We start from the raw sequence: 12,329 nt of genomic DNA on the forward strand, positions 1-12,329 counted from the left end.
ATTAAGCAACCTAATAGTATAAAAGCTCATATTAAAGTTGTCTTACTTCACAGAAGTTTTTCTCTTTGTCCTGTGATGTTCTTTCTAAGGTGTACCTTTCCAAGGAAGAGTGTAGAATTTGGCCTTGCCGAAATTGTATTTTTTGTAAACTTTGTAATATCTCACATGGCTCAAGATTTGTAAAGGTATAGGGCTGAGTGACAAAACCTTTCTTTTGTACTTCTGATTGGTTTGTAGGTTGATTGAAAGTCAGTGGGTGATAATAAGATTCAGCCTCAGTTTTGATTGATGAGTCAGATGACACAGTTGAGAAAAAGTAGGACACTGTAGCTTGTGCTCCCTCTAAGTGGATAAAAATAAAGGACTAAATTTTCAAAAGATTCAGGTCACTGAAATAGGCTTTGGTGTTCATTATAGCAGGTGCATGTGGCAATAGTACCCATGGGCTGTTCCAGACATTGGTTCAGTGAGGCAATGAATAGCACTTATTAAAATTTAACATTGCTGAGGCAGAAGGGTTGCCTGGAAAACAGGCCTGTCCAAATAGCATGGCGAGGTGGGAGTATCACAAATTAGATGGTTTTGCCTGTGTTTCCTCATCGGCGAGTAGTAATTCCTGCTGACTTCATTGTGGTAATGTGGGCCTTCAGCTACAAGGAATAAATGCCATGGCTGAGGGTTTCTGGTGTGTGTTGGTTTGTTCTGCACTCCCAGAGAAGAACTATTAGGCCTCTGAGCTATCAGGACCAACCACAGAAACACACGATTTGCCCTGCAGGAATGGTGAGAGAAGGGTGCTCACCCCTGCCAGGTGCTGGCTGTAAACCCTGTGCCCAGAGAAGAAGTTGCCTGGGTTCTCCATCCTGCTAGGACATTTTCAGGGAAGCATTGAAATTTATGCCACCCTACAGTTAAACATTAAGCTCCTTTGAACTGTAGGATTCAATCAGCACAGGAAATACCCAAGGTCGTCTCAAGTGTTGTTTTCAGGTATGCCTGAGTATCTGGGTTAGAATGTATTTTACAATTAGAGGCTGAAAAGATGGGCTTCTCATCAGGATTGCTCTCTAGGAGTCTAGAGCCCTGAAAAGCCAAGCTGCAGTACATCCTAGCTATCAGCTATGGATGCAGCAGGAAACAGAGATCCTTTCCCAGATCTGCAACCCGACTTCTTCCACAGTTGATTACTTCTTGGGCAGCATCTAGGCAGCATCTGAAACTCATCCTAAGAACCTGCCCTGTATGATCCACATGCAGGCAGCCACATCCAGCACCAGACTTCCCTACTTCAGCGAAGTATCTTGGCCTGGAGGTGATGTGCACTATCCACTAGGTCTGTGGGCTGGAACCATTGTGTTGCAGGCATCCAGACATTCACTGCTACAAATGATAACAGCTTCAGAAACATCTCCAGTCCCCAGAGCCCAGCTGCCTAAGGCAGAGTCAAAGAGTATCAGTGTCCAGACCAGGCTCCAGCACACCGGCCCCAGTACATCCAGTCCAAGCGTGCACATGCTGTTCCGTCCAAACTCACAGCCCAGGGCAAGGAGGCCTTGGAGAGCAGTGCTGGGCTGTGTACACATGCTGGGGCCCAGGAACACAGAGTCAAATGGAGCTGAAGCTGAAAGCTGTTTTGACAAGTTAATGTGACCTTTCCGTGAATGGGTAAGAGGGTGCGTGAGCTGTCAGAGAGAACGTCACCACTGCTGGGTCCAAGATTTTGTCTGCCACTGTAATACAAGCTCAACTCAGCCTGTTGCATAAAATTGATTAAACAAGTACAAAAATTCTACAGCAATGCAAACTGAATTAAAACAGGCAAAAGGATTTGCCTGATATTCACCAACAGCACCACTAAACTAAGACTGGGACTGGGCCTCAGTTAACCAAAATCAGAAACCATGAAAATATAGCCTACTAAAGTAGCCTAACTACTTTTTTACTAAAAAAAGTAATTACAGACAGACCATTTAGTGTGTAATTCTTTCTGGGGCTGTGTGTTTCGAAATTGACCCAGAGAAAGCTGGTGGGCTTTGCTGACACTATCATTTCCTGGGTGCCCAAGAACTGGTACAACATCTTCAAGACAAAACCAAAATTGGTCCCAGAACTGGTAAGATCAGGATGGAGGGCTGGACACCCACAGTTGTGTGAGCCCACTTCAGCTACTGCATTCTTTTATTTCCCACTAAAACCACCTCTAAGAGCAGACTGCCAACCTGGGGGAAGAAGGATAAAACATTCTACAGAGTAGATGGAAGAGATATAAAGTATTTTGTGACTTGAACCCTTATTTTTCAGTATGAAGTATTAAGTATATTAACAATTTTTCTTCTTTTCAACATCTTGAACAAGAGATTAAAAAGACCAATTCTGCTGGGTGACTGCCACAGGACTTAGGAGGACAAGGTCACTTTATTGAAAACACTGAATTTTATTTAATGTAATTCTCTAATAAGGTCATGTTGACATCCTGAATTCTCTGAGCTAGTACACTTCTTTAGTGTTAACACATTCCTACAAATAACAGGTAATTACCTTTCTACAAAGATGTGGCACAACTTAGAATATAATAGTGAGGAGTTTGAGGAGGCATGCTATAGATATAATTATATCAAACCATATATGTATATACATGGATGCATGTATTTATGTACATATATGCAGCTCTCATCCCCATTGGACCTATACCTCTTGGAGAAACCAAGCTGCTTTCTGGATAATGTCATTGGGTAAATCTGATGGGAAATACACATGACATTACTTTTTCCATTACATGAAATGCTTATCTTTATAAAACAGTTATCTATCAGTTATTCTACCTGGACACCAAGATCATTGCTTAAATATGAATACTTACTGAAACTCTAAGGAAAATTACATTTATGCTAAACAAGGATGACTCACTCAAGAAAGAAATTGTGCCTGACCATGCATATAAACTTCCTTGATTCTAAGCACTACTACTTCATGATGTAAACCTTCCCCTAAAAATAGCTCCAAACTAGGCACATTCATTCCTTTGCTATCACACATCAGTGGTCTTAATCTTTGTGGACAGTGTTGCACCATTAAGTAAACAGCATAAAGTGGTCTTTTTTTGAGGAAATCACTAAATCTCAAGCCTTCTCCCTTCCCTCTCAAGTAGAATTTAGCCAGGCAAGCTTTGTTGGAAATGGCATGAACACAGACAGAGGTTTCGCTGACTCTTTTTCTTCCATGGCAATATTTCCACTGTCACCAGTATGGCTGCTGATAAATTTTAAACACCTAAGTACATCTGTACTCTCTTATTCCATCGTCCTGCCAAATTAAGATGGGAATGCATCCCCTCTTCACAGATTACTTTCTCTCCTAAAAAGTCAGGCTCTGTTTGTTTCAACTTTTATAAGTTTTACTTTATTTGACCCAAATCTAGATGATTCTGTTTAGCCAAAATAGAAGACCTTACCCATTGGAAACAGAACACATGGCAACCCATCTGACTGCTTCTCAACTTAACTACTTTTGTGTTAGTGCCTGTGAGGATGTGATTCTTATAAATTCACATCCTGCCTGCCCACAGGGCCATGACATTCAATCAGAGCCACTAGCCAACCTTGTATTAACTTCTGCAAAAGCTCGCAGATTGAGTATTTAGAAACAATCGCTCAGAAATATTTTCTTCTATAAAAGAAATGTATTATTATGTTCCAGCCTTCACTTAACAGATTGATCAAATTGTAAATGATTCTACTTCTCAGTTTCATTTAAGAAATATATTAGGGGCAGAATTGTTAATAGAAGTGAATTCAGAGAATCTTACATTTATGGCAACCTTTCTTCATGTACTCATCATTTAGGACTGATCAGTCAGTCTTTAAACTTGCTATAACTGCTGAATTTATACCCATGCCGAATTTGCAGAACAGTCCTGAGGGACAAATCAGTTCCCTGTTGCTATCCAATATTCAGCTGTCAGGGTGACACAGCTTTGATACTGCCTCATGTTCTCCCCACGTACGTGTTTATTGCCTCCCACACTGTCCTGGTTCATCCCACCGTTCCTCACCACCACCTCCTCTGTTCCCTGTACTGTGAGGTCATGATGTAGGTATGCCAGAGCAGAACAGGTTTGGCAGGATAAGTATTGCCTGGTAGCTAATTTTATTTACCCAGCTTCTGGGACTTAAGGTTCTCCAACATAATGAGAGGAAGGGCTTTTTCTTCCAAGACTGATTTAAAAGTTTTGTGATCTGGCCATGAGACTACTCTTTTGGGGGGAAAAAAAAGGAAACAATCCTTTCAGTCAGCCTGAAGCTTTCTGTGCCTCTGAGTAATTTTCAGTTTTCTTTTTGGAGTTGAAAATATTTTATAGTCTTGGTATTATTAACAGTGCCAAACATGGGCAGTTCCCTTTCCCCAGACACCTTCCTGCTCACAGGATTACAGCAGCAGGGCCCTAGTGTCAAAGCTCCTCTTTGGCTTATGCCACCCACCACAGACCAGGCTCTGGGCACTGGAGCACTGCTGTGAGCTATTCTTGCTTGTCACTGAAGCTACTATTTTTATCTATTGTCATTTTCATTCACTGGACAAATGACTAAAGTATGGTGATCCCCCTCTCTGGTCACTGTCTGCCACCAGGCTGTCTTCCTCTAGCCACCTTCTCCTTGTCTTCTGGTGTTTCAAGCCCTTCAGCATTTCATTGGAAATGTTTCAGTAATTAAAGATTATTCTAGTTAACCAAAAATCTTGGAGAAAAACAGACTGCCATTAACACAAAGCCTCTTTACTTCTCTCAACAGAAAATGTCAGTGATTCATACAGCTCTGAGAGGGCCTTACACTTCTTATGTACATGAGAGGATTTTCTCAGCCTCTGGACTATGCTATGGACTGCTAGCACAGAGATGTGATAGGGGAGTTGTCCTACCTCCCCAAGCAGCAGAGTTAGAGACTAGTAACTTTCTCTGTGGTTTTCTAGCACCCCAGGAAACACCTGTGGTTTCTGTCTCAGTTCCATGGTGGATTAGAATGTCTGCCTTCTTTTCTGCCCATGTAGACAGGCAGCTTGTATTTGCATTTTCTGTAGCTCAGAGGGAGTTTTGTGCAATGGAGAGCACCGGTATCTACCAACAGTGGGTTTCTTCACTCTGCTTGCATCTGGGGCTCTCCAGCAGTAAGGAGCCCAGCCACCACAGAGCATAGCTGGTGGACAAGCGATGTGATGATGTGGTACACTTTATTAACTGGATTCATGTTTTATTAAGAGGAATGATCACAGTAGAATGAAACTTCTGCTGGGTAAAGGCTGTTCTGTAACAGCCTGCTCCCCAATTTCAGTCACTCCCTGCTGAAGCACGTTGTGACATCCTGTTATACAGGACATAACACAGAATTCAGTACACTGAATCCTTGACTGGCCTAGTTCTTGACTAGCAAAACAATATGAAAATGGATATAGCATGCTGTGGAATGAAGCTGGAATGCCATAACTGCATTCACATGTGGTACTATCACAGTAAGTACAACCACTCAAGATCAGATGAATATGAAGACACCTTTCTATCCCAAAGAAATCTGTAATTAAGGTATCAGTTATGTTAAGCGCTTTGAGTTAAGCCATGAACATCAATAACAGCGGCTAAAACTCAGACTGTCCAGATGTTTGCTTTGGAAGCAAGAACTGAACACTTTGGTGATACACTGTGACGCTCTGCCTTTGTTCCCCTCAGTCTATGCCTCCAAGAAGCTTTGGGGATAAAATTTGAATTAGAAGAGTATTGCAGGCTCTGTTCAGCAGAGTCCTCCTTTTCTCTTTAGCCCAGCAAGCCTCCAAGTGTGAGAGGCTTCTAAAAATGGAGAATGACTGATTCATAAAAATGGAAAACTGAAGGAGGCTGGTAAATAAAACTGTTCAGCTACCCAGCCACGGTTTCCTATAACTGAAGAGAGGTGTGTTCTTAGGCAAACATTTTCTAACCTTTAAACAAATATTTGGTTTGAAGGTTGGGAAAATACTGCTTTATAGCAAAGACATGACCACAGCCTATCATGAATACCACACGTGTGCTCCTGGCACATCATCGAGAGTCTGCCTGCTTGGCCTGTCTCCTGTGTACCTCCCACATCCCCCAAGCGCTCTACTGACCAACCATTCAAGCAGCTGCTGTTTGCATGTATGAGCACATTTACATTTTAGTCATGAAACAAGGGGGTGGGGGATGCGCTGAAGCCCCTGGAATGACCCAGCTGTGGCTGGCAGTGGGAATAGATCAGGAACTGGATGAGCTGTTCTGTCAGGCCAGATTAATCCCATAGTTTCATGCAGCTGTTGTATAAAAGGAAATGTTAATATATTGTTTTAAGTTTCTAGACTGAAAAATTGTTTTGTCCCTTTCATTTTTCTATTCTTTTCCCACAGTAGTCCTTAAAGCTTAGAGGGGTACCTAACAAGATAGGCTGCTGGGTTTTATTTACCCTGTCCAAATTCCCTGGCTCAGTCCTAGTAAGTTTCTAAATTGCAAGCTACTACTTTGTGTCTGTATAAATTGCCATCAGCTGAGAGGTGAATGGCAGAACTTTGTGACCAGGGAATCTTCTCTCTCTCCTTTACCACAAGCTGTCTTTATTCACCCTAAGGGACACTTTGGGAAGCTATAATTTTTACTGCTCTTTTCATCTGGTGGGGAACCTCATCTGGCAAATTTACTGTGTGGTTGCTGGTTGGAGTTTGAGATGGATGAAGAAAGAAGCATTCAGAGTGAAACTTGTGAAGATCGCTGGCTGGGACTGCACAGCGGGCTGGCTGCACAGCGCATTTGTATTCACTGTGGATGCTGCCCTGAGCACTAGCCAGGCACTCCACACCATTAAAAAGTGTCTGCAGGAGCCCTGCACAGGAGCAAAGACTCTTTTAGCTTGTCTGGGGAGCTTCTGGAGGTCAGCTGGTTCAAACTGCACCCCCGAACAGGCCCCATTTTGAAGTTACAGACCTGAGGGAGGACTTCAATGCCTTACATCTGGGTTTCTCCTTGAACTCATCACATTCTGCACTGAATGAAATTCAGCCTCCTGCTTCACACTGCGTCACGTTATTCCGCGTTGAAACGTGAACGAATGAATAAATAAGTAAATCATAACAAAAAACAATAGTGGAAGGAATTGCTGTTTTGGGGGGCTCTCACTGCAGGGGGCGGGGAGCAGCGGGGAAAGGAAATCTCCAGAGACTTTTGTGTGGAAAGGGGAATAAAGCTCCGACGCAGCGCGCGGCGGGGGGAGGCTCTCGCTCGGCTTCTCTGAGCGCCAGCGGGGGATTCCACGCGTTACTCGGAGACAAGGAACTGCAACGAGAGAAAGCGCCGGCGTCCCAGCCGGCGGCCGAAGCGGCGGGAGCAGCATCGGCAGCAGGAGGAGGAGGCCCTTCCTCCCCGCGTCCCTCCCTCCGCCGCGGTACCTGCGCCGCGCCGCCACGTGAGCGCCACATCAGCGCCGCTCCGCGCCCTCCAAGTCAGCCAGCGGCTGCAGAGGGGGCAGGCGGCGGCCGCGTTCCCCTTCCCTCTTTCCCTCAGCCCCCACTTCCCTCGGCGGCCCGGCCCGGGGCTCAGGCGGCCCCGGCTCGGGAAGATGCTGCAGTCGCTGGCGGGCAGCTCCTGCGTGCGGCTGGTGGAGCAGCACCGCTCCGCCTGGTGCTTCGCGCTGCTGGTGCTGGGCTACCTGCTCTACCTGGTTTTCGGCGCCGTGGTCTTCTCCTCGGTGGAGCTGCCCTACGAAGACCTGCTGCGCCAAGAGCTGGGCAAGCTGAAGCAGCGCTTCCTGGAGGAGCACGCCTGCCTCTCGGAACAGCAGCTGGAGCAATTCCTGATGCGGGTGCTGGAGGCCAGCAACTACGGCGTCTCGGTGCTCAGCAACGCCTCGGGAAACTGGAACTGGGACTTCACCTCCTCCCTCTTCTTCGCCAGCACCGTCCTCTCCACCACGGGTAAGGCAAAAGGCGGTTCGCCCGCCGCCGGAGGCCTTCCGGGGAGGCCCGGACCCCTGAGGGCCCCGCGGCGGCGGCGGGGCCGGTGTGGGGCAGCCGGGGCTGTGGGCACGGGCCGGGGCCGCCGCACGCCCAGGACCGGGGGCACGGAGCGACCGCCGGCCCCGCACCGGCCCCGCTGCCCTGGGCGTGAGGGGGGCTCCGAAGGGAGCGGTGCTTCCCAAACTCTCCCGTGCGACAAGCATGTTTTGTGTAGGATGCATCACCCGTGTTTGAAACCCCCCCGAATGCAGCGCCAAGAGCCCGGTTGCCAAGTACCCCACCTTGAAATCGTTGGCGGTTTCGAAAATCCGGCGAGGTGCCCATCTCTTTCTTTGAACTTTTAAATGCTTCTAGGGGTGTCTTCTTAAGCTCTTGGTCTTCTTTGCTTTCTCCTTTGGTTTTTTTTTTTCCCCAGGCTGATTTTTTGCAGTGGGAGGGGGAGGGGGGGACACACACGGATGGACGGGGACGGGCTGCTAACCTGGTTGTAATGAAGTTAAATTTCATTTTCATATTTTACTGTCAAGTTCCATTTAACATTTGCATGTAAGTGACTGAAAGACAATGCTTTTTTTCTTCCAAGTAGTGATTTGCATTGGTGTTTTGAAAAGCTCGAGGAAACGTTCCTCTGACCATAGTTTTTACAAGCACTTATTTTTACAGTAGTTGCATTTCTCATACGATCATAGTGGACAGCTTTCTCTTAAAGGATGAGTGCAAGCATTTGTGCTGGGAAGTTGGGCTCTGGTGATTTGAATGCAGGTCACTGCCATAAATAATAAGGGCTTATCAAATAAGAAAAGGTTTAAAAAAAAATCACCCTGACATTTGTACAACCAGAAAGGGCTTTGTGTCTTGGCAGTATATTGATATTACTATAAAAGATGCACTGTTCCTTTTTTCTTTTTTTCTTCCTTCCCCTGCCCCCAAGTTAGCACAACTGATATTAATAATGACATTTAATAATTTGCTTACCTGATCATATGTTAGTGCTTCCTGACTGATCTCAAACAGGCAATGCTTGTCCTATAAGTAGTTGTCATTGAGTATACAGGTTAGAGTCATCAGGAAGTCTGTGTTTTTAAAAAGTGAAACAGGCTTATGGGTGTTGCCACAGCACCTCCCCTCCCCAGTTCTTAGTTACTAGCGTTAGAGTTTGTAAGAAGAGAGAAAGTGACACACTTGTGGCAGTTAAATGCTTTCAGTGAAGAAATTTCTATGCATTAATCAACATATGATAATAGTCCTGGTGAAGAAAAGCATGGAATTGTGATAGTACTTCAGCACTCAATTTTTTTTCTTTCCTTTTTTTTTTCTTTTTTATTCAGTGAAACTATAGAGCACTTAAAGCTTAAGGAGTTGAATTGACCTTATAATGCTTGTTTTCATTCCTAATCAGTTACACTGTTAGGTATTTTGTCCAAGAGCTATTTTTATATTCAAATGAGTTTTTCTGTAATGTAATAACCCACATTTTTTAAAAAAATATATTGAAAAATTCCTGTTTGGTTGGTTTTTTTGTTGTTGTTGGTTTGGTTTTTGGGGTTTTTTTTGTTCGTTTGCTTGTTTTGGATTTTGGTTGGTTTTTTTTTTTTTGATGAATCAGTCAAAAAGTGTTCACAGTTGGGACAGAGGGGGTGGGGCTGAGTTGGTAACACCTTAACGCTTCCTGCTGATACACAGCTACTGGATGTTTGGATTCACTAGTACAGCTTAGACAGGGACATCTCTTTCCCACTGCACGTCTGCTGAAGGGCAAGGTATAACCTGGCCCTGTGTGTTCAGCTGGCTTGATCATCGAGGCCTTACAAGGGAAGAAGACCCAAGGAACCATTGTCCAAACGGAAAACCTTTTGGAAAATGCCACTTACATGGCATATGCTTAGAAAACCCAGAGGTCTGACATGCGTGAGTTTTAGTTATTTCTGTCACCTTCATAAACTGAAGTCATCCAGTCATCATTGATGTAATAGACCAGGCATCAAGTGGTGGTTCTTCCTTTTGTGTCTGATAGTCCTTTGAGTTGGGCCCTTTTTAACCAAATTTGTCTCTTTCTTGTTTTATGCAGTGGCCTTTAGCTGTACCTAATTCCTGTTTAATATAAATTAGAGTTTGTACAAGTAGACAAGATAAAATGTAAATCCAGACCAATAAGGTGTGTCCAATGCGTGTTTGAATTCTCCCCAGAGCGCACGTATTTCTGATGAGGTGCATTTTTTTCCCCTCAATTAACTCTGCATCTGTGCAAGAAATCTTTCAAATCTCTTGAAATGGTCATTAAAATGAAAGACAGGCAGAAGAACTCACCTGGCCACCTCAAGCAGTTGTTCAGAAGTGTTTGCACATTCAAAATATGCTGTATTGTTATAAACTGTACACCTGAAATGCCCTCTCTTTGCCAAAAGAGCAAAAGCAGAAAAGAGCAAAAGCAGAAAAGAGCAATTGCTGGGTTGTTTCTGTGTGTAAGTGAAATTACAGGGAGCACCCGGATGTTCCTTGTGTTCAGCTGACTGAATTTGTCTCTTATATGTAAATAAATACACACCTACCCCTTGTGCAGAGGACAAGGCTTCTTTCATAGCCTTTCAGTTTTCTATATAAAGCATGTAGGGAAAGTGTTTAAATTTGGCAACCCTGACTTGACTTCTTGTTCCCTCCCGTCCTTATTATAGTCTTTGGCTTCTTACTCACTAGAGAAAATCCTTGAAGAAAATGATAAAGCCAGTTAAGACTTTGAAAAAAAAATCTTAAATGAAAGGAGATTGCAGAATAAGGCAAATTGCTACTTGAAAGCAATTAATATTACTGTGCACATGGGCTGTCACAGGACTGTCACAAGCTGCCTGAAGGACGGGCAAACAAAGGGCAGTGAAATGGACTGGTGGTGAGGCTTCAGCAGATTGGAGCAGTGACTGGCAGCAGGTTTCTCTTCTGACTTTATTCTTCCCTATGCAACTTAAGCAGTTGTGCAGAATGCCATATGAGCTATGTGTAAGATGAAGCAATTTGGTCATTAATAATTGACAGCATAAACACTAAGAATATACAGTTGTGTGCATTTAAATAGTGTCTGTCTTGGAAACTCCCTGTAATTAATACCTGACACACATCTATGGTCTTTGCTTGTCTCAGTGCAAGATGCCATCAAATCATACTGAAGCAGTTCTTTCTGGTTGGCTTTGTTGTGGTGCCATCTGTACTAAAGTCTTTTATTTCTAACAAAAATGAAGTAATTTTTTGCACTTGCCCTTCCAGGTGGTGTTTTCACTTGTCTTGGCATGCTGTCAGTGTCTAACATTTTATCCCATATTGGCACAATATGGGAAAACTGCATTACACAAGTTGTAAGCAGAATGAAGCAACCAAAGAAATTGATGCTGGTTGTGTTGACAGATATGAAGAGTACACTGACTTCCGCTTGTTGAAGGAAAATAGGTAGGGAAGGAAAGGAGCTGCTGTTTTAGGAACTTGGGGCCTGTAGTTTTATGTTTATTTCTGGAGAGACTCTTCTCAGTGTGTGGATATCCCATGGCATTTTATACGAATGGACTGTAAGTCTTATTCTGACTGTCCAGCTTTGAGTATTTTTCCCTTCTTCTACAAGCTTTGCTATCTACAAGCATGACTGGAGATTTCACATAACACTTAGATAGCAGAGGGCTGCTGAGAAAGAGCTTCTTTGGATCCTTATCCTTCTCTGCCGTGATAGGGTTGGCAAGATACCCATTAGAAGGAAGTGAAGATCTCCTTTGCAAATCTCTAAATCAGGACAAGGCCAAGTGAGGAGAAGTTGCCTTGTCTACAATGGCAATGCATGTTTTAAATTTTTTGATGAAGGTCAGCTGGCCTCTCATTTGAGCCACAGGAGTTCAGACAATACAAGAGGAGAGGACTGTTAGTATTCAACCACTTTGAATCCTGTAACATGGTTGATGGCAAAGTGGTTTGTGAAAGCAGCATCTCCGCAATTCAGCCTGTACCAGTCTCATTGTAGGTGCTGAGGATGGGTATTGTGCTGCATTCAGGGAATGTCACCCAGGATCCATAATGTACTGAGTCTGGGTTTCTGCTTGCTGTACTCTGAATGGAGTAAGGAACAGTAGTGATTCAGTAGTTGCAGATAAAGGCTGACAGAGGCTGTTACTTTGAAAGTGCTTGGTTGAAGTGCTAGTAAAGATACAATACGGCTTTCAGGGACAGTTTTGCATTCAAGTTATTTAACTGCCAAGCTGTATGAGGAGTTAATGCATATATAATTTGATTTGTAAGGGTGTTCTCTTACAAAAGGGTGTTCTCTCTCTCTGTTAGGTCTGACTCTCATAAGC

General features: G+C 44.1%; 1 protein-coding gene across 1 annotated transcript in view; it reads left to right on the plus strand.

Moving 5' to 3' along the window:
• Positions 1-7,308: 7,308 nt before the first annotated feature.
• KCNK1 (potassium two pore domain channel subfamily K member 1) overlaps positions 7,309-12,329 on the plus strand; it is a 34,931-nt gene continuing 29,910 nt past the window's right edge. Inside the window, exon 1 of the mRNA XM_039569148.1 lies at positions 7,309-7,962. Within this exon, the coding sequence (XP_039425082.1) occupies positions 7,608-7,962 (355 nt within the window). The 5' untranslated portion in view covers positions 7,309-7,607. The remainder of the gene's footprint in view (positions 7,963-12,329) is intronic.

Source organism: Corvus cornix, chromosome 3 (assembly GCF_000738735.6).
Source record: "Corvus cornix cornix isolate S_Up_H32 chromosome 3, ASM73873v5, whole genome shotgun sequence".
Lineage (NCBI taxonomy): Eukaryota > Metazoa > Chordata > Aves > Passeriformes > Corvidae > Corvus > Corvus cornix.